General features: G+C 44.4%; 1 protein-coding gene across 14 annotated transcripts in view; it reads left to right on the top strand.

Annotated features, from left to right (window-relative positions):
* The window catches only part of NMT2 (N-myristoyltransferase 2), a 49,075-nt gene extending 29,689 nt beyond the window's left edge, over window positions 1-19,386 (top strand). For 13 of the 14 annotated variants that reach the window (XM_053263317.1, XM_053263306.1, XM_053263307.1 and 10 more), the window contains 9 exons: window positions 1,475-1,593; window positions 2,062-2,153; window positions 2,243-2,359; window positions 6,380-6,550; window positions 11,679-11,787; window positions 14,267-14,437; window positions 15,803-15,970; window positions 18,030-18,167; window positions 18,356-19,386. In XM_053263317.1, the coding sequence (XP_053119292.1) occupies window positions 1,475-1,593; window positions 2,062-2,153; window positions 2,243-2,359; window positions 6,380-6,550; window positions 11,679-11,787; window positions 14,267-14,437; window positions 15,803-15,970; window positions 18,030-18,167; window positions 18,356-18,376 (1,106 nt within the window). In that variant the 3' untranslated portion in view covers window positions 18,377-19,386. Of the gene's footprint in view, window positions 1-1,474; window positions 1,594-2,061; window positions 2,154-2,242; window positions 2,360-6,379; window positions 6,551-11,678; window positions 11,788-14,266; window positions 14,438-15,802; window positions 15,971-16,012; window positions 16,216-18,029; window positions 18,168-18,355 lie in introns of all 14 variants that reach the window. The other variant, XR_008310082.1, reaches the window with a different exon arrangement.
* The last annotated feature ends 2,013 nt before the right edge of the window (window positions 19,387-21,399 follow it).

The following is a 21,399-nucleotide window of genomic DNA, read 5'->3' as shown; positions in this document are numbered from 1 at the left end:
CGTTATCATAACGGGCTTAAAAATACTAGTTATTAATAATTATTCCCAACCATTGTTGTTTGGGCTTTTTTGTTCTTTGTGAGTGATATGATTTTTTTTTAAATTCAGTACTTGAAAATTCTGTTTTTTCAACCTGTTCTCTTCTTCCCTTTCACTTTCCCATGAATACATTTATTTTATGCTTTTAGTTTTTAAATTGTAAGGGGTATGTTTGTGGTTTTATCAAGAACAGCATCAAAACACACACACTCAAATATTTGTCCTTAAAATCTAAAATTTGATAAAGGGTGGAAGCAGTGGGGGAAGCAGCAGGGAAGGGCGGAAGGCAAGAGGAAAAGTTAATGAAGAATAATAATAATAAAAATTGAACAGTCTATTCAAATATTAAGGTCATTCACATGACACGGGCTGCTTGGGTAAAATCCCTCCTAACCCAAGCAGCCCGCGTTGTCTGGGAGACCAGGACACCCCACAGCTGCAGCCCCAATTAGCCCACTTCCTCTACCCAGAAATGGAGCCCGTCCTACCTCACGTTTTGGCCATGTGCACTGCTGGAGCTCTGAAAAAGGCTACCAGGAGTGGTAGCCATAGTGCCCCAACTGGAACGCAGCCAGGGAGAGGAGCCCTGCCTCTCCACTGCCTGTGCTGTGCATTGTGGGATGTGGAAGGACCTCCTCCTCCTGATCTGACATTGAATGAGGCTGCACCGGTCTTGTGGGCATGCAAACATGCCCTGAAGAGACAACAATAATGGGGGGGGGGCGGCTGGAGGGGAAGGTAGGTAGACTGTTGCTTTCCTCCAGCCCCAGCAGAATTGGTCTTATGAATGACCTTATTATATATATGTATATATGTCCACTGAGAACCATTGGATATATAAAAGAAGGGGCACATATGTTTGAACATATATATAACTAATTTCTGGAGGGTTTTAGTTAGTCAACGTAAATGCTGGCAAACTACTTCAGAGATACATACGTTGACTATTTGGTCATTTGGTAATAACCAGCAGAGGTGGGATGGGTCAGTAAGAGAGAATGTTGAATCTTCAACATCCGCTATGCTGCTGAAAATAATTACTCTATTAACTGGGAGCAGTGGATCTACTATTTGGGCTTGAATTCACAAGTGGATTATCTTGAAGAAGTCATCCTTGTGTTTTTCCTGTATTACTGTTAGAGAAAGGGGGCAGTGAGTAACAGACCAAGGATTCCCAGTCAAAATCTGTACTGTTATGCTGATGTAACTAATAATCATGGTATAACTGAACTGCTTGACCAGTCAGGAAAAATTAAATGAAATAATGTAAGCAATCTAAAGTTTACTTTAGCATTACTTCTTATGTGTTTGTATTTGTTCGGAAATATGTTTGTTTTCTAAACTGTTCGTTTTAAGAAATTACTAATTTTCAAAAGCATACCTAATCTATATGCATGGTTGCCCTCATGTTGCCCTCTTACTCCTCCTATGCCAGGTGAAGTTATAACATCTCATGGTGCAATTGAACCAGATAAGGACAACATCCGTCTAGAGCCATATTCTTTACCACAGGGTTTTACATGGGACACTTTGGATCTGAGCAATGCTGAAGTCGTAAGTAGAACTTCAAGGGGATGGGGCCATAGCTCAGGAGTAGAGTATCTGCTTTGCATGCAGAAGGTCCTGGTTCAATCCCTGGCAGCATCTCCAGGTAGGGCTGGGAAAGGCTCCTGCCTGCAACCTTGGAGAGCCACTGCCAGTCAGTGTAGACAATACTGAGCTAGCTGGACCAATGGTCTGACTTGGTATAAGGCAGCTTCTATGGTCCTATGCTCATGGTCCTCTAATGCAAGCAGAGAATGCCCATTTCCCTAAATGTTGATGAATACTTCATGTGCACAAATCCTCTTGGGCGTACAGACCATTTCCCTTGGTGCTGAAGTAAATTAGGTGCTCCTGCTCACAAAGAAATGCATAGGAGCGTCTTATATGTACCAGAGCTGCTAGACTGGGAGATCAGTGGGGAATTGTGGATAGTACACTATGCTTAATGTTCTTTTTAAAATCTTAATACTTTCTCAGCTGAAGGAGTTGTACATGCTGCTAAATGAAAACTATGTAGAAGATGATGATAATATGTTTAGATTTGACTATTCTCCAGAATTTCTCCTATGGTGAGTAAGAAATTCTGCATTCCATTGAGATCTTGTGTCTTTCAAGTAGTAATCTGTAAGTTGATTCTCCTTTGTTACACTGGTTCCAGGGCATTGCGACCTCCAGGCTGGCTTCCGCAATGGCACTGTGGAGTCAGAGTATCATCTAATAGAAAATTGGTAGGGTTCATAAGTGCCATTCCTGCACACATTCGGATTTATGAGAGGTAAGCCCTGACACCTTCTGCTGTGTGTATAAAAATAGCTTTTTAATATCTTTCATTTGTTGGAAGATTGATGGTCTGAGAACTTGGCTGTGCCAATTGAAAGGAAGTCAAGGGTAAATTTGGAACATGTTGAAAATATTTAAAACATTTTCTTATGGTGCAGCCCTGTCCAGAGTTACATTGATTGAAGTCCCGTGGAAGAACGGTAGCTCTACAGCTTATTGGCATTTCTATGGCAAATTGTATCAATTTCAGCAACTCCTTACTTCTCAAAACTATGGGATATTGTGTGGGGTGCGGTTATGAATAGCTGGATTTCTAACCAAGATGTCTAGAAAACAACTGTAGGGAAAGATAAAGATGGGAGTGGTGGTGGGGCCACGCTGAATCATATTCTGGGATGCCAACCAGTGTGCTTTCTCCTCTTCTTCTCCCCCGCTCACTTCCTACGCAAACTTTCTCTCACTTTCCTCCCACTTTGTCCTGCCTTCTTCCTTACATAGTCCATCACCAGCTCGTTATCCTGATCAAATTGTCAGTATTCCGAGAATCCCTACAACTATAAAATATAGGCAGTGATCTATAGCTTGCAAGAATGAAACAGTCACCATATTTTGTACAGCCAATAATTTTTAAACAAATGGAAAATTCCTGATAATTATTGCAATGCCAGGGTCACTGGCATTGCAATGAATTCAAGAATTCAGCTGGTGGAACACAATGAAATTCAGGCTATGGGCATGAGGATAATGAAGTTAAGATAAAATATGGAAACTTCTTTATTTAGAATTAGATTTTTTAAAAACTGCTTTTCCGCCTAAAGACCTTTGAACCAAGGAGCAACAACTGTTGGGGTTTTTTTGCTAGGAACATAGAAAGCTGCCTTATACGGATTCAGAGTATTGGTCCATCTAGCTCAGTACTGTGTATACTGACTGGCAGTGGCTCTCCAAGGTTTCATGCAGGAGAGGACCTACTGCTACAACAAATATTTATATACCGCTCTTCAACCAAAGTTCTCAAAGCGGTTTACATAGAAAAATAAATAATGCATAAATAAGATGGTCCCCTGACCCCAAAGGGCTCACAGTCTACAAAGAAGGTAGATACCAGCAACAGCCACTGGAGGGATGCTGTGCTGGGGATGGGTAGGGCCAGTTGCTCTCCCCCTGCTAAATAGAAGAGGATCACCACTTTAAAAAGGTGCCTCTTTGCTCGGTTAGCTGGATGTAACCTGGGACCTTCTGCTTTCAAGCAGAAGTTTCCACTGAGCTACGGCCCCAACCCCTAAGGCAAATATCTTACAGCAAACAGTGCTCTCACGTAGTCGCCCATCCAAATGCAAATCAAGGTGAACTCTGCTTAACAAAGAGGACAATTCATGCTTGCTAACGCAAGACCAGCTCTCCTCCCCAAATGTCGTCTTTCATTTCAGCTGGAGACATTTATGACCTTGTAAATTTGGTAAAGTCCCAAATATGCAGATACCTCATACTGAATCAGACGGCTCTCCATCTAGGTCAGTATCATCTACACTAACTGGCAGCGGCTCTCCAGGGTTTCAGAGAGGGTCTTTCTTATCAACTTGAAGATTCCTGGGAATAGACCTGGGATCTTCTGCATGCAAACATTAGGGATGTGCAAACAGGTTCGGGGGTTTGTGGTTTTGGTTCAGGGGTTCGACAGTTCGGGGGTCCAACCAAACCCACCCATCCACCCCCGGTTCGGTCCAGAACCGAACCACACACACACACCCCGAAGTTTGGGGGGTTTGCAGACCAGAAATTGTTAAAAAAAAATTTTTTAACCTTGTACTCCTACAGGCAGTGGTAGAGGGGTGTGGGGGTCCGCGGACATTCCCCCTCCCCCCGCCAGCCTTCTAAATCATCCCCTTGCCCCATTTGGGCACTCTTCACATGGCGGCCACGTTGGGGCCTCGAACCAAACCGGGCCAGCCGGTTTTGTGCACATCCCTAGCAAACATGTGGTCTGCTGTTGAGCTGTATGATTCTTGTAGTTGAAATTATCCACAGATAGGATGTCTTAGTTGATATATGTTCTCTGTATTTTTACGTTTTATCCACAGTACTCATATACCTTCTAGTGGCTTACAAACCTCAGCATAAAAGGTCCTACTATTAAAATGATTTAAAACATCCTATACACAATTATCTAAAAACAGTAAGCAGGTCTGAAATATAAAATTCTTTAAAACATTTTAGAAGAGTCAGGAGATAACACAGTACACTTTGGCAACCCAGAAGTTTATCATCCAGTGGCCTCTCTAAAAGGGAAGATCATGGCCTAGCCATGGAAAACCTTTAAGGGTATTGGCCAAGTACACCTCCCTGGGAAAGAGTCCCAAAGAAAGAATGCCAGATATAGTTTCAAAATGTCTTTTTGTTTATACAGCTGGAGGAATGAAGGATTAACAATGTGACCATATGTGCTTAATAATATATGGTGGTATATGATATACAAAGTGCACATTCCATCCAGAATAAGAAATGGCAACAGTCCATTGGAATCTTCTCTTGGTTGAAATAGCCAAACTTTTCTTTTGCTAAAGCAGAAAACTTTGATTTCCGCACTATTTTAAAACATATGATAGCTTTGTGTGTTACAACAAAGCACAGGAAGAGAAAGCACAAATGAGTTGTTCTTCCAGTGCAACACACAAAAAGGAATTTGCAGGAGGATATGTGGCAGCTCCAGTGACAGGAACAGTTTGCTCCTCTTACTCCCAGAGGCGGATTTAGCCATGGACCTTGTGGATCAGGTCCGTGGCCTCCTTTGTCTGGGATGGGGGGCTCCAAATGATTGGGGGGCCTCCCCAGAGCCACACCACTTCCCCGCACCCACTGCTGTCCCGCCGACATTTGTCATCCTCACCACCGGGGGTGGGGGTGGGGGGGTGAGCAGCCGAGCAGAGCAGGCCTCCCCCTGGTGGCCGCAGCAGCGGTGGTGAGCCATGGATGCAGCAGTTGGTTGGCCTGTCCGGTGTACCTGCGCACCGAATATCGAGCATTGCATGGCCATGATGTCACAGGCATGCAGCGCTCCTCACTGCAGACGAAATATAGGAGGAAGGATCTATTTTGTTCTCATTAATTATTGTTATCCCCCCCCCCACAACCTGCTGGTTCCTAGCTTCCCATTAGCACCTGGAGGGACTGCACGAAGCTGGCTGTGGGCGAGCTTATTTCACTAAGCCCCGCTGGCAGAATGCATCACGCACCACTGGCTGTGTGGGCTGCAGGATGTGCGTCAGGAGGCTAACACGTGGAAGAGCAAGACCGACCACACTGGAGATGGAGGAAAGAGGGGCAGTTCTTTTGTCTGCAGACCAGATTTCCTGATTCTTTTTGAAGTCCAGGTTGCTTCTCTTTTAGAACGCTGCAGTGCTGGTAGAAGGCAATGTAGAAATCCAGGATTTGCAGTGATTTGGTAGCCTCGTTAACCCCCATCCTGCTCCCCTCCCAAGTAGAAGCAAAAATTATTGTCATGACTGCAGTTTTCCTTGTGACTGTGGAGGAAATATAGGACCCCTACCCCACCCCTGGTGGTGAGGATGACAAATATTGGCAGGTGCGGGGCAGGGGTGGGTGCAGGGAAGCAGGGCAGCAGCAGGGCTCTAGGGAGGCCCCCCAATTATTTGGAGGGACCCCCCGGTGACAGGAGGAGCAGTGACGGTAGCCACAGGTTAACAAAAAATTAATGGGGGGCCTCCAAAGCCCTTCAGGTCCAGACTCCTTTTTGCCATAGGTGTGCCACTGTTTACTCGTGCAATTTTCTTTTTTGTCTATTACAAAGGAAGCATGCTCAGAACTGCCACTCATGTTTCGTCTCCACTTTTCCCATTCTGTTTGTTTGTTGTAGCTCACAAAGTCACTCTTGAGCCAATAACATTAGATTTCATATTTTATATCTGCATTATAGACAGAAAACATACAAGAACCTTTGGAGTGTGTTTTTTGTTTTGTTAATGTTAAACAGCAGTTTATTACTTTTCATCCTTAGTGAGAAGAAAATGGTAGAAATTAATTTTCTGTGTGTCCATAAAAAACTGAGATCTAAGCGAGTAGCACCAGTCCTGATCCGGGAAATAACTAGGAGAGTAAACTTGGAAGGGATTTTTCAGGCAGTTTACACTGCAGGTGTGGTACTTCCCAAACCTGTAGCAACTTGCAGGTAAGCAAAAGTTGTTTCTGATATACTGCCCCTTTCCAAAGGCTTGCCTTTGTCATTTTTTTGTTTACATGTAGCATACATCGCAGTTTTAAGTTTCTGTGAGTTTACACTAGCAATAGCACTTACATTTATATACCGCTTTTATAGCCAGAGCTCTCTAAGCGGTTTACAATGATTTAGCATATTGCCCCCAACATTCTGGGTACTAAAGGAGGCTTTGTGCATTCTGAGTAGGGATGTGCACGAACTGAGGTCTGTGCACAGGTTCAGCGCTCCGAGGGCGGGGGGCGAGTGAGCAGTGCCTTTAAAAAGGCCCCCAGGCTGTTGGTGGGGGGAGTGCCACTGCAGCAGTAAGCTGCATGGAGCAGCAGAGAACAGGAAAAGGACCTGCTATACTCCCTTTTAAAGATGCCACTTGCTGCTCCCCCCGATCCTGGCGATACACCAGTTTGGCCCTCGTCCAAACCGGTTCAGCATCAAACTTCCGCATAGACCTCGGTTTGTGCACATCCCTAATTCTAAAGAAGCAGAGTAAAACAAATTGTAAGTTAGTCACATGTCTAACATTATGTGTGAAGTGGGAACTTGGTATTTCCAGCTTTGATGAAATGCATTACATTCAGATGTTAAGCAACTCACATATCTTATTGTAGAGAAGATGCATATATTGCCCTTCCTGTGTTACATCAGAAGCATTAATACAAAAGTGGAAGCACCATTGCCCTCGCTCTTTATTGGCTTTATGACTTCATCCCATAACAAGATTGAATTGTCTATATGGCACTAGGGTGTCGTCATGCATACAATGTGATCCCTAATTGACTGGAATCATATTGCCAGTAAGAGGATGACAACCTTTGAGGGGGGAAATGGCACAGAGGCACGCGCGCGTGCGCGTGCACACACACACGAATTTGAGAGGAATGTGGAATGTTTTGGTTCCAACAGAAGCACCCTTTTAATGTTAAAATATTAACTTTGCAAACCATTAGCACAACCTTAATATAAAAATATTATATTATATTAATAATATAATATAGAACATAAATGCATTCCTCTTTCTCCTCATTCTCCCTTGGAAAAACCAGATCACGAGCGAGTCACCGCATGGTGGCATTGTGGTGCTGTTCGTGCAGCTTTAGTGGGCTAGATGTGCACTAGCCATTGCCTGTTATGAGAAATGGCTGCCCATCTTAATCTGTATAGCAGTCATGTATGCTATAAATAGAATGCAGTGTAATCTCCGTTTTACTTTTTACAGTCTCTGTATTGCCTAACTAAGTTTGCAGAAGTACATTCTAGGAAGCGTTATCCCATGCTGCTTGGTCCTTGCCTTCTGTCAGTAGTTGCAGTACTAAAGCCTAAGAAGAGTCTAATTCAATAATGCTGCACTAGTATCCACTTTATCTTCCATATTTGTAGTGGCAAGTTTTAATCAGTCAGTTTCCAGATAAGTTTAAATCTGTCCTGAGGCCAGGGTTGCAATGTACCACTTGACACAATAGTGAACACAATAGTTCTTGTGTAACAACCTTCAAAATCTTACTTGGCAGCTAAGTAAGTTTTTTACAGTTTGGTATAACATAGTGGAACTTTGCAAGGATTTCTGAGAGGAATGCTGATTGAATGGCAGAGCATCAGGAGATGTCGGGGTGGAAAATAACACATGCCCAGAAACAAACAACTTGGTTCAGCTTTGTGTTACCCAGCATCTCTAAATACAGGTGAAACTCGAAAAATTAGAATATCGTGCAAAAGTTCATTAATTTCAGTAATGCAAATTAAAAGGTGAAACTGATATATGAGACAGACGCATTACATGCAAAGCGAGATAAGTCAAGCCTTAATTTGTTATAATTGTGATGATCATGGTGTACAGCTCATGAGAACCCCAAATCCACAATCCCAGAAAATTAGAATATTGTGAAAAGGTTCAACAGTCTAGGCTCCAGGTGTCCCACTCCAATCAGCTAATCAATCCATAACACCTGCAAAGGGTTCCTGAGCCTTTAAATGGTCTCTCAGTCTGGTTCATTAGGAATCACAATCATGGGAAAGACTGCTGACTTGACAATTGTGCAGAAAACCATCATTGACACCCTCCATAAGGAGGGAAAGCCTCAAAAGGTAATTGCAAAAGAAGTTGGATGTTCCCAAAGTGCTGTATCAAAGCACATCAATTAAAAGTTATGTGGAAGGGAAAAGTGTGGAAGAAAAAGGTGCACAAGCAGCAGGGATGACCGCAGCCTGGAGAGGATTGTCAGGAAAAGGCCATTCAAAAGTGTTGGGGACTTTCACAAGGAGTGGACTGAGGCTGGAGTTAGTGCATCAAGAGCCACCACACACAGACGGATCCTGGACATGGGCTTCAAATGTCGTATTCCTCTTGTCAAGCCGCTCCTGAACAACAAACAACGTCAGAAGCGTCTTACGTGGGCTCAAGAAAAAAAGAACTGGTCTGTTGCTCAGTGGTCCAAAGTCCTCTTTTCTGATGAGAGCAACTTTTGCATACATTTGGAAACCAAGGACCCAGAGTCTGGAGGAAGAATGGAGAGGCACACAATGCAAGATGCTTGAAATCCAGTGTGAAGTTTCCACAGTCTGTGTTGATTTGGGGAGCCATGTCATCTGCTGGTGTTGGTCCACTGTGCTTCATTAAGTCCAGGATCAACGCAGCTGCCTATCAGGAGATTTTGGAGCACTTCATGCTTCCTTCCGCAGACGAGCTGTATGGGGATGCTGACTTCATTTTCCAGCAGGACTTGGCACCTGCCCACACTGCCAAAAGTACCAAAACCTGGTTCAATGACCATGGGATTACTGTGCTTGATTGGCTAGCAAACTCGCCTGACCTGAACCCCATAGAGAATCTATGGGGCATTGCCAAGAGAAGGATGAAAGACATGAGACCAAACAATGCAGAAGAGCTGAAGGCCGCTATTGAAGCATCCTGGTCTTCCATAACACCTCAGCAGTGCCACAGGCTGATAGCATCCATGCCACGCCGCATTGAGGCAGTAATTGCTGCAAAAGGGGCCCAAACCAAGTACTGAATACATATGCATGCTTATACTTTTCAGAGGTCCGATATTGTTCTATTTACAATCCTTGTTTTATTGGTTTCATGTAATATTCTAATTTTCTGGGATTGTGGATTTGGGGTTCTCATGAGCTGTACGCCATGATCATCACAATTATAACAAATTAAGGCTTGACTTATCTCGCTTTGCATGTAATGCGTCTATCTCATATATCAGTTTCACCTTTTAATTTGCATTACTGAAATTAATGAACTTTTGCACGATATTCTAATTTTTCGAGTTTCACCTGTATGAGGAGAGTGAAGATTGCAGCTTATTACTAGAAGACACGTAGGAAACGATGACTGATCACATTAAATCCTACCTGTCTTGATCGATGAATATGTTTCTTGTTCCTGGTGTGATACATTGATTCTGTAGATTCTGGCTGACATCCTGACTGACGAGGTGCTTGTGAAAGGATGTCACCCTAGTGCGGCACTGTTGTGCTAGAACAAGTATTGTGCTGCCACAAGCATGCTTGGACTTAGGCAGCAGTTGTACAAGCTGTGGTACACCTCATTTGTTTAAAAGGGAACTTGTGTGCAAGAATGTTATCGTGCAATTCCACAAATCCTCAGGGTTGCACAATTATGCAATATTTTTGCACTGCTGCAACTTTGCTTGTTACACAACTGCTTTGTTAGGATGCCATTTTAGTGGTTGGCTGGTTGGAGGATTTTTAAAAATCCCTTCTGTCCACTCACATGAGTACCTGAGGCTGCTAAAGTCCATGAAAACAACAATATAATAAAAAAGAAGCAAATAAACAAACAGGAGTGTCAGTCACAAATAATTGTGCTGGGCAGCAGTGCACATGGATCTGAATTCTCCTACATCCAGGGAGACCACATGGCCTAATACTCTTTGCTATAATGTGATCAGGCATTTTAGAGACCATTAAGATAATCTTTCAGCTTATGCTCCTGATCAGTGTTCCCTCTAAGAAGGAATCCCAGATGTTGTTGACTACAACTCCCATAATTCCCAGCCAAAGGCCATCACAGCTGGGGATGCTGGGAGCTGTAGTCAACAACATCTGGAATTCCCTGTTAGAGGGAATGCTGCTCATGATTTAATGAGGCGCTTCACACGATTGGTGTGAAGTGCCTCAATAAGGTCTGCAGGAAGGGTGGGCTTAGCCTGCTCTCCCCGCAGACGATTGGCGGTGTAGCCCTGGACGGCCGCCCACATGACTGCCGGCTCCGTGACAGAGCCCACAGGGGCAGTGGGGATCGGAGGCCAGCTGGCCCCCGGAAGTTCCAGGATGCCCCGCACGAGTGCGCGGGGCATTCTGGAGAGACCCCCAGGGCCAGGAGGCTTGTTTTAGCCTCCCGGCAGGGATCTCCTTGTGTTGCTGCGGCACGGAGCCACGAGGCGACAGCAGCACATGCTCAACCAGATGGGGATAGTGGAGCGCTCGCTCCATAACCTCATTTAAGGGGAGGGGTGCTTTTGGTGGTTTGGTGCCAGGAGCCGGACAGCTCCCGTGGCAGCAGACAGCCAGGAGAAATCGGGCTAGACTCGATCTGGACGTGAGAATATTCTCTGGTCGTGAGAATAGCTTCATTATGTTCTTATGACTTGGATATGTAGGAAGATACACAGCCAGTTCCATGCACTCCTGGGAGGGCGGGGAGGTTGCTTTAAGGGGAAGGGAAGGTGCTGCCTGCCCCCGCCCTGCTGCTTTTCGCCCCCGCCCTGCTGCTTTTCGCCCCGCCAGCGTTCTTCCAAAAAGCAGGCATGCAGGGCTGCAGTGTGCCTGCTTGCAGCCGGGACCAGCGTCGCTACACAAATGGCCGAGGCGCCATTTCTTTTTTTTCTTTGGAAGAGCACTGGGGGGGGGGGGCATTTTAAAATTTAAATAAATAAATATTTTTAAAATATACTTTACTTTGGCCCCTGAAAGTAGACTTAAATGGCAGTTTATCTGTCCTAACTCGAATTACTCCATTTTAGGAATTTTACTTCGAGTACAATTGGAGAGATTGGTTTTCGGGGGCTAGTGAGTTCAATACTTTATTTTTAATTTAAAATTTTATTTCCAGGTACTGGCATCGATCACTGAACCCCAGAAAACTGGTAGAGGTGAAATTTTCTCATTTGAGTAGAAATATGACTTTACAGAGAACAATGAAGCTCTACAGACTTCCTGATGTAAGCAATGAATCTGCCCAGAGGATCCTCACTGTCACTCTGGGGCCCAAAATAGCCTTCTGTCATTCTCTGACAAGGCAAGCTTTTCATTTTGGGAAGACAGTACTGTACAAGGAATTTAAAAGTATTCATGTGGGTTGGGAATATATTTTCAAAGAATTAAAGAACTGACTGAAAATACTGGTGGCAAGTATGGACAAGTTATCTTGGAGCAGTGAACATATGAATCTGATCTTATGCTGATCAGACCACTGCTTCATCTTAATCACTGTCATCTGCAGTGGCTCTCCAGGGTTTCAGGTAGGAGTCATTTCCCAGCCCTGCCTGCAGATGGCAGGAATGGAACCTGGAACCTACTGCATGTGAAGCATCTACTGGTGAGTACAGGTCGAGTATCCCTTATCCGGACACCTGAAATCTGGAATGTTCTGAAATCTCGACACCATGCCATAACAAAACAAAAAACCCCACCTCAGCTCACTTTAAAAATTAAGTCAAGCCGCCTTCCCCAGGGCCAGGGCCATCTCGCCGCCACCGCCTCGCTCATGGCCGGGCCGGGCTGTCCCGCCGCCACCAGCACCTGCTGCCTCCTCCGCTCACCTCTTCAGTCGTCCACCTCCCCACCGCTGCCATTATTGCTCGCCGCTGGAACTCCTGCACACTCTCGCGAGAGTTCCGCCTGTACTCTACACAACACTTTGAATAGAAGACTCCAAAATTCGGAAAAGTTCGAAATCCAGAACAGTGCTGGTCCCAAGCGGTCCGGATAAGGGGTACTCGACCTGTACAGCCCCTCCCCCCACCAACTATGAGGAGTGTGGAGGGGGGTGTTTAAGTGCTTTAATTAGCTGGAGTGGGGGAGGAGGCTGTTTTCTTGACTATAATGGCCAAAATGCTCTGCAGCTCTCCAACAACAGTAGGGCTGTGGCTCCACAAGATGTCTTCAGTGTTCCTGTACTGAAGGATTCTTTGCACAGCAGACTGGATATGGAAGGGGAAGGGAGAGTGATGTTCACATTTCTCGTTTTAATATATTAAAACCATGCTAATAGCATATTAAAAGTTTCCCAATAGATCCCCAAGAATAAAGATCCTATGAGAGAAAACAGATAGGGATTGAAGATTGGGCCTTCTCTGTGGAGGCACGCCATTTCTGGAACACTCCAGGGAAGCTTGCCTAGTGTCAGATTTACTACCATTTCAGCACCAAGTGTAAACACTTTTACTTGCCCAGATTATTTAGTGGGATTTAGCTATAACTGGTGTTTTATCTGTCTTATTTTCTTCTGCAGCTACGTTTGATTATTCTTGTGTTTTATTATTGTTGCTAATCAGTTTGGAGGGTTACTTTAAAAAATGATATCAAATGTTTTTGATAATCATTTATTTCATTGATGAATTGCAGTGCTGAGACTCTCAGAGCCTTAGAGAAGGCAATAAGATCAAGCTGCTTTTAAGAACAAAACAAAGCCCTACATACACACTGTGCATTTTCATTGGTGTGAAAGAAAACACTGTGCATTTTCTTTGGCTTTTGCCTTCCATGTTTCTCTATTTGAGTGAACTGGCTCCAAACAAATGTTGCCACACTGTTAGTCCAATCAGCACATAAAGAAGAGACAAAGGGAACAGAAGGTCTACTGTGGATGTCATAAAGGAAAGATGTTGCACTTGAAAAAGCATGTTGTGGAGGAGGAGGCAGGTTCTGAACGTCTCCGATTAGGATAGCAAAGGAATGGGGAGCAGGAGTAAAAGATACAGGAGGAATTAGGGGAACCAGACATTTCAAAAACCCTTTCTCTAGTGGTGGGAATGGCAGGGTTTGTAGGCTGTAGAAAAATGGAGTCCCTACATTTCTGTACCACTAAAACCACATCTCTTATGTAATATCTGAAGGAGCAACTTGTGTTTTCCATACATGTTTGTGTGATGATGAAGACATACTTCTTGGCTTTTGAGAGCAATAGGAGTCACTCAGGCCAACATTCACTCTCATGTCTTAGCAGTAGGACTCTTAAGGCAGCTTCACACATTGCAGACTATATGGGACACATGGTGTTTGTTTCCCCCCTGTAAAGTTTTAAGTGGAGACTCTTGTTTCCATACCTGTATGTCTCCTTCGTGTGCTGAAGGAAAGCCATGACTGATGTATTGTGAAAGCATGACTATATTTCTGTAATATCTGAATTGGCCCTAAGAGCACTTGAAGTCATCCTTTTTTTGTCTTGAGTCTAGAGTTTCCTGATTCTCCAAAATCCCTGAGGAATTACTTCACTGCACAAGCATGGCATTTTATGGAGGATAAGTTACTGACTGGTTGTGCCTCCTTTGCATGTTTTAATTATAGGGGCTTGTACAAAGCACTGTTCTATAGGACAGAAACCATCGTTGCTTCTAACTGAATGCCCTTTGCAATTTGTTAATTCTTCAGTATGTGCGTTCTCCTTTTTAATTTCTGACTTTTTTACATTATGACAAGGCCACAAAAACTTCAGGGTTGAGACCTATGGAACGAAAAGATATTAAAGCAGTGCAAGAATTAATCAACAACTACTTGAAGCAATTTAATCTTGCTCCTGTTATGGATGAAGAGGAGGTGGCCCACTGGTTCCTACCTCAGGACCATATTATTGACACCTTTGTTGTAGAGGTGAGAGAGATTCTTTCCCCCACCTTCTCCATTGCTGCCCCTTAGGCCTAGAACTCCCTCCCAGACAATGGTGGCCAAGTCAGGGGCCAACTAGGGACCCACAGGACCATCCAGAGGCCCGTGGCCCAGCCCGGAAGGTCAGCCCAGTGCCTAACTCAACTGAGACCCTGGGAAATGGTAGTGATCCAGAGTGTGATGCTGAATGCTCCGTACCCGCCCCCCACTCATCCAACCTTGGCAACCTAGTCTAGACTATATATTGGGCATATTCAGATTTAGTAAAACAAACAAAAGCTCACAGAAGAGGAATGGCATGTGTATAGGAATGCATCATTCCCACACTAACTGAAATAAAAAGTTTTGGAATACGTACATCCCTAGCTTTACTTTATTTGAGTGGAGAGTAAGAAAGAGAGAGGTGGTATTAGGTAAATGTTCTGGGAGCAGAGGCGGCATCAGGTTGGCCGCCACCATCTCTCCTCCTTTGTTTTTGTTTTTGCAACGATGCAATGTGCTCGGCCCATCACTGCACAACTGTGACCATCCAGCATGGACGGTTACAGTGTGGCTGCTGTGAAGCACTTTGGACCGCTGCTACCGGGACATTGCGGGTATGTTCGGTGTGGAACCACAATTGCCGTTAAGAGAGTCAGTACACTTTCAGGGAACCCAGCACTGGACTTGCTGCCCCTGGATCCCCTCCCACACACACACACACTCCCAGCAACCTGATGCCGACTCTGCGCCCAGAACATTTACCTAATACCACCTCTCTCTTTCTCCTTCTCCTTCCCCCAAGTAAAACTAGGGATGTATGTTTACCAAAACCTTTTATTTCAGTTTGTGTGGGAATGATGCATTTCTGTACACACACCATTCCTCATCGGTGAGCTTTTGTGTGTTTGGAGAAAGCTGAATAGGCACAATATATAGTCTAGACTAGGTTGCCAGGGTTGGATGAGTGGGGGGCAAGTAGCCTTGCTCTGCAGGCTACTGTTTTTTGCTTCATCTTCCTTTCTCTCTCCAAGCTGTGCATTTCAGCACTGGAGAAAGGAAGACTGCAACCCATGTATCCACTCACACTGCTCCAGCTGAAAGACAAGCCTCTGCCTAAATGGACACGGAGAATGCAGACCCTGATCAACATGCTCTTGCTTGTTTTGGAACAAGTGTAACTGAATAAAAACAAAATCACAATTGTTGGCATTCTTTGTTGGCTCTCTGCAGACTCGGCCAAATACATCTTTGCTGGAGTAATTCTGCCTTGCTGCCATGCAGCTGAGTTGTTAAGACTGTAGTGTACTACACAGAATCCTTTTGTTTAAAGATGATTCTTCACTAGTAACTTTTCTTTTAATTCCCCAGAGTTCAAATGGTATTTTAACTGACTTCCTGAGTTTCTATACCTTACCTTCGACAGTCATGCACCATCCTGTTCATAAAAGCCTCAAAGCAGCCTACTCCTTCTACAATGTTCATACAGAGACCCCTCTTTTGGATCTAATGAATGATGCACTCATTATAGCCAAGCTGGTAAGTAGCTCTGTTGTTTTTGCTTTCCTCTATCATTTTTAGGGAAGAAAAAGGAAGCCCGTCTCAAGTCTCTTCAACAACAGCCCTGTCCCTATGAGAGGTGAAAAAATGTTCTCCCTGGGCACAGGGACTTCTGGGACAAGGTGCCCCTTGACTCCGAAGAAGACAGGACAGACTTTTTGCTCAGAATTCCATGTTTGCATTGGACCTCCGAGAGAGCTTTGGATTACCCTCAGCAACCAAAGGTTTACAGCCAAGTTTCCCTTGTGAATGTACCAAAAAGCCAATACAGAAAACTGCTGAATCTGGGTTTCAGTGTCTGTTAACTGCACGTTCTTGAGAAGTTTGGTCGTCACAGACATAAAATAACACTGAACCACATAAAAAATCGACATGAGTTCCACAAAGTGCCAAAACTTATTCAAACACAGTTGCACGCCATATGGCCACTGCAAGTAATAAAATCAACTCAGTTGATTTTTTAAAAAAATTAAAAATTTGCCCACAGCAGCATGGGCAGTGCAGAAACCACCCAAGGGATACTGTGCAGTATATGGGCTGTGGCCTCATTGATAGGCTTGGGTAAGATATAAGCTGTTAATAAATAAATTTTCATCTGATGAATGCTTATAATAGAACGGGAGCACTGAAGTTATAAATAACTGTTATTGCCTTGTATTATGTGTTAAAGAAAACTTTAATTTTCTTAACAGCATTTTGAAATGCTGTGATTTTAAAGAACTATGCATGAGGTATGTTTAGAAAAAGAAAAAGAAAACAACCTAGGCAGCTAAATTCATTGTTGTATTCCTAAATCAGGGGGCAACAACCTCCCTGGGCTCATTCCCTTCCCCGCATCATTGCCTACCCAAGATATGAGAGGAGAGCTGGTCTTGTGGTAACCAGCATGAATTGCCCCTTTGCCAAGCAAGATCTGCTCTGGTTTGCATTTGAATGGGAGCCTACATGGGAACACTGTAAGATATTCCCCTTAGGGGATGGGGCCACTCTGGAAAGAGCATGTACATGTGTGCATGCTTGCATGCAGAAGGTTCCAAGTTCCCTCGCTGGCATCTCCAAAACAGGACTGAGAGAGACTCCTGCCTGCAGCTTTGGAGAAGCCACTGCCAGTTTGTGTACACAATACTGAACTAGATGGACCAATGGTCTGACTTGTCTCTTGGCCTTTTGGCTAAAGTCCAGTGTTCTCTCTAATTTTTTTCATCTGTGTGCAGAATGAATTTTCTGGGCAGGGGTAGCTAGGCAGTTTGTGCACACATGCATTCAAAATGGGGCCTTCCTGAGTGGGATCTAAAATTAACTGAGCGGACATCAAAAATCTTGTGAGCATCAAAAAAACATCAAAAAACTTGTGAGCATAAAAAAAAAATCAAAAAATTCATCGCTGTTCCCTCTAAGGCATGTGCATGTGCATGCAAGTTTTCTGATGTCCACTCAGTTAATTTTACATCCCGCTCAGGTTGAATTAGGAAGGCCCCACTCTGAATGCAGGTGCGCACACAGTGCCTTGACACTGCCGCCCAGAACAAAACTCATTCTGCACAGAGATGAAAAAAATTAGAGGGACTTTCGGCATGCAAGTACGCATGCCTTAGAGGGAACACTGCTAAGGTCAAGTGTAGACTCAGTATATGGCAGCTTCCTATGTTCCTTTAACCAAGGAATGGGGCTGGAGCAATGGTAATAGGATTTGCTGGTGAGATAATTTGCCGCATGAATTGAAGCCTAAGCCCATCAGACCTCATACTCTTCAACTATTGATTCCTGTCCTTGATGTCTTTGATTTGCACTGTGCACCTGCCTGAAGATTCTCAGTGCTTAAGGTACATGTGAACAGGAACTTAGAATTATTGGGGAGCTTACCCATGCATGTCAACTAATTTCTGACCAGGTGAGAGGTGGCTCAGGATGAAGATACCTGCTGTACAGAGTGCTTAGCAAATGGCAGGATCACACTCTCAAGTACCTCATTAAATGTTTGTCTATATTTCTGTAAACCCTATTAGAAAATCAATTTTTAATTTCCTTACATCGCCAGAAAGGATTTGATGTGTTCAATGCACTAGACGTGATGGAAAACAAAACATTCCTGGAAAAACTGAAATTTGGTATTGGAGATGGCAACTTGCAGTATTACTTGTATAACTGGAGGTGTCCTGGGATGGATTCTGAAAAGGTAACACACAAATGCAGCCGAGCTTTATCTATAGCAATTTAAATTACCTAGATGCCCTGTACCAGTTCTCTACTTTGGTTATGCTATTAAACTGGTATGGAGAAATTCCTTCTAGTGAAAGCAGTGCCTGAAACAATCAAGTAAACAGTATGATTATCTATCTGGACTAACTACTGTCCTCTTTCTAGGTTGGTCTTGTATTACAATAAGGAGGAAGGACACTTATATTTATAGTACCTGGAAGTAAGCATCTGGGCAGATGGAAGCTCTTGGATCCGTACAGTTCAAGAGGAGTTAAAAGCACAATGCCCGATGAACTTTAAATAAAATGATGGAACATTGGGGCTGTGCAGAGGGAAGGGAAGAAATCCATGCGTGACCAATCCTACACACCTTCAGCCCTGAACAGAAAAGCTCATGAACCTTTTATTGTTTGTCGATGAAAAGAAATAAAGCACATTCGTTTAATTTTCAACGCTTAGCTCGCATCTTGATGAAAAGGTTTATTTTCTCCCTCCCTTCATCTACCCCATCTCCTGCATAAGACTGTTTTTGTACAAAAACTCAGTTGCAGTGGTGGAATAGAGTACAAAAATCTTTACTGTTAATGTGACTGAACTGCTGCATTTCTATTTATTAAGTGGTAGTGTAGGTTTGTCAATGTAAAAAATGAAGGAGCCAATTTGAGTATTTTTGCTTATTTCCATCACATGGATGTCATCATCGAAGGGAAAAAAATATTGGGAGTGTGACTTTGTTAGAAAACATGAAAGTCTTGGATGTCTTTTGTAACTGTGGAGTAGTACAGAAATGTGCTGGCTTGGCTGGTGCATTTGTTTCTCCATGAGCAATGCTGCCAAATCAATAAAAATACAGATTTGTACTTTGATCTGCAGTAGATCACCCATTTGACTCTATAGTGTTGCACTGTTTAGTGCAGGTGTTTATATGTTGCCTGAATCATCATATTATTCTAGTCATCTTACAGTTGTGAGGGAGAAAATCCTTTAGCTTTTTGGGTGATAAGTTAAGAGGGGCCTGTACATAAAACTAAGCATTTTAGTACTGCTGTTGGGATGTTAAGACTGAATGTGTTCAAGGCTTTTGCAAAGTTGCACATATTCCTTTTGTCTACTTGCTTTTTTAAAAAAAAGATGTCCATAATTTTAAACTGAAAGTATGTTTGTGTAAATAAGTAAAATTGTTGCTGGTAATAGTATGATTGTGGATTTTGGAGCAAAGGAGATTTTCTTTCCCTCGAGCCAGTGAACAAACATGCAAATACACACACACCTCCCAGACATCTTTTGGGCTGGTACTGACTTTAATCAATATGCAACAATATCTGTTCCCCTCCAGCCTCATAGATGAAGCACAATTTAGAGTATGCTTAAGCATTTCATATCATTCCACACCCTGCAACAGTTAACTATCAGTCCTAACAAGCAAACCAGTCTTTAAAAGGACAGCTGTGAACATGGAAAGCCTGTTTGCAGATGGTGCTCACTTGAAACAAGGTGGATTCAGATGGTTTTTTCTATCCTAGAGTCATTCAGTCCACTTTTTCAGTGGGCTTGTACAGGTTCAACAGCTCTTGTGAATAAGACAATGCATAGACAATGACTATGTCATGCCTCTCCGGATTGTGACTTAGCACATCCTGGTTCAGAAAGCTTTTACCAGACTTACTTAAGATACTTAGCAATGTGATCTGGAAATGCAAAAAGAAATTATCATGGCTGGTTCAACAAGTGCAAGTACACTGGAGGGAGGGGATTACAGTGCATTAAACATCAGAAATTTGTGGGGCGAAGCTGTTTTGAGAAGGACTCAGAACTATACACAAGACGTTACAGTATTAAGTACTATCTCCCACCCACCCCCGACCACCCCCACTAGAAAGCTGAGAACAATCTAGATTTCCAAGAACTTGGTAATTGTTACAGCTCATGGCTATACAGTGGTCCCTCGACTTACGTACTACTCGACATCCGAAATTTTCGACTTACAAACGGAAAAAAGTGCCGCACGCTTACGAATTTTTCAACATCCGAATGGCACTGGGGTGGGGGGTTCCACTTAAAAAGGGGGGGCTTTACTCACCCCTTCCATGAAAGTAAGGCACTGTACTGTACTGTATTCCTTGTAGTAATCGGGCGGCAGGGTGCCGCCCGCTTCAATCTCCCTCGGCGCGGGCTCCCGCTTCTCGTAGCCATAATCGGGGCGGCAGGATCGCTCCCAGTCCCTGCCGCCCCCTTCAAGCTCAGTCCCCCTCGGCTGGCGGCCGCCCCCTGAAGCTCCCCAGAGGTCCCCCGCCGCCCCCTTGTTTCCAAATCTAGCCCCATTTAAGAGGACGGCAGGAGAACTCCCTGCCGTCCCCTTCCCCCTTGCCGGCTGGGCTGCAACTGGCTTCTAGGAAGCCTTTTGCGCAGGCACGCGAAAGGCTTCCTAGAAGCCAGTTGCAGCCCAGCCGGCAAGGGGGAAGGGGACGGCAGGGAGTTCTCCTGCCGTCCTCTTAAATGGGGCTAGATTTGGAAACAAGGGGGCGGCGGGGGACCTCTGGGGAGCTTCAGGGGGAGGCCGCCAGCCGAGGGGGACTGAGCTTGAAGGGGGCGGCAGGGACTGGGAGCGATCCTGCCGCCCCGATTATGGCTACGAGAAGCGGGAGCCCGCGCCGAGAGAGATTGAAGCGGGCGGCACCCTGCCGCCCGATTACTACAAGGAATACAGTACAGTACAGTGCCTTACTTTCATGGAAGGGGTGAGTAAAGCCCCCCCCCCTTTCGCTCCGGAACGAATTAATCCGTTTCCAATGCATTCCTATGGGAAACCGCTTTTCGACTTACGAACTTTTCGACCTACGAGTATGCATTCGGAACGGATTAAGTTCGTAAGTCGAGGGACCACTGTAGGTACTTTTCCTACAGTGGCTGACATCCAGAGTAACATTGTGTTAGTGCAACAAGAAAGGCTGCATGTACTTAAGAAGTTGGTGGAGCTGTGCAAAGCTGCAGTGCTTCCCCTAATGAAAGACATTCTGTGGGTCACACAAAAGGTGGTGCAAGGCATTGTGCAACAGGTCGACATCATCTGCTGGCACAAGAACTGCTCTGGCACAGCCATTCTTTTCTTTGCACAATGAAGTTGCACTACATCCTTGCGCTGGCACAGGGCTCCACAACTTTGGCCCTCCTGCTGCTGTTGAACTACAATTCCCATAATCCCTAGCCAC

Source organism: Hemicordylus capensis, chromosome 6, assembly GCF_027244095.1.
Source record: "Hemicordylus capensis ecotype Gifberg chromosome 6, rHemCap1.1.pri, whole genome shotgun sequence".
Taxonomy (NCBI): domain Eukaryota; kingdom Metazoa; phylum Chordata; class Lepidosauria; order Squamata; family Cordylidae; genus Hemicordylus; species Hemicordylus capensis.
The sequence above is the reverse complement of the archived record's forward strand: the minus strand, read 5'-3'. Positions and strand labels throughout refer to the sequence as shown.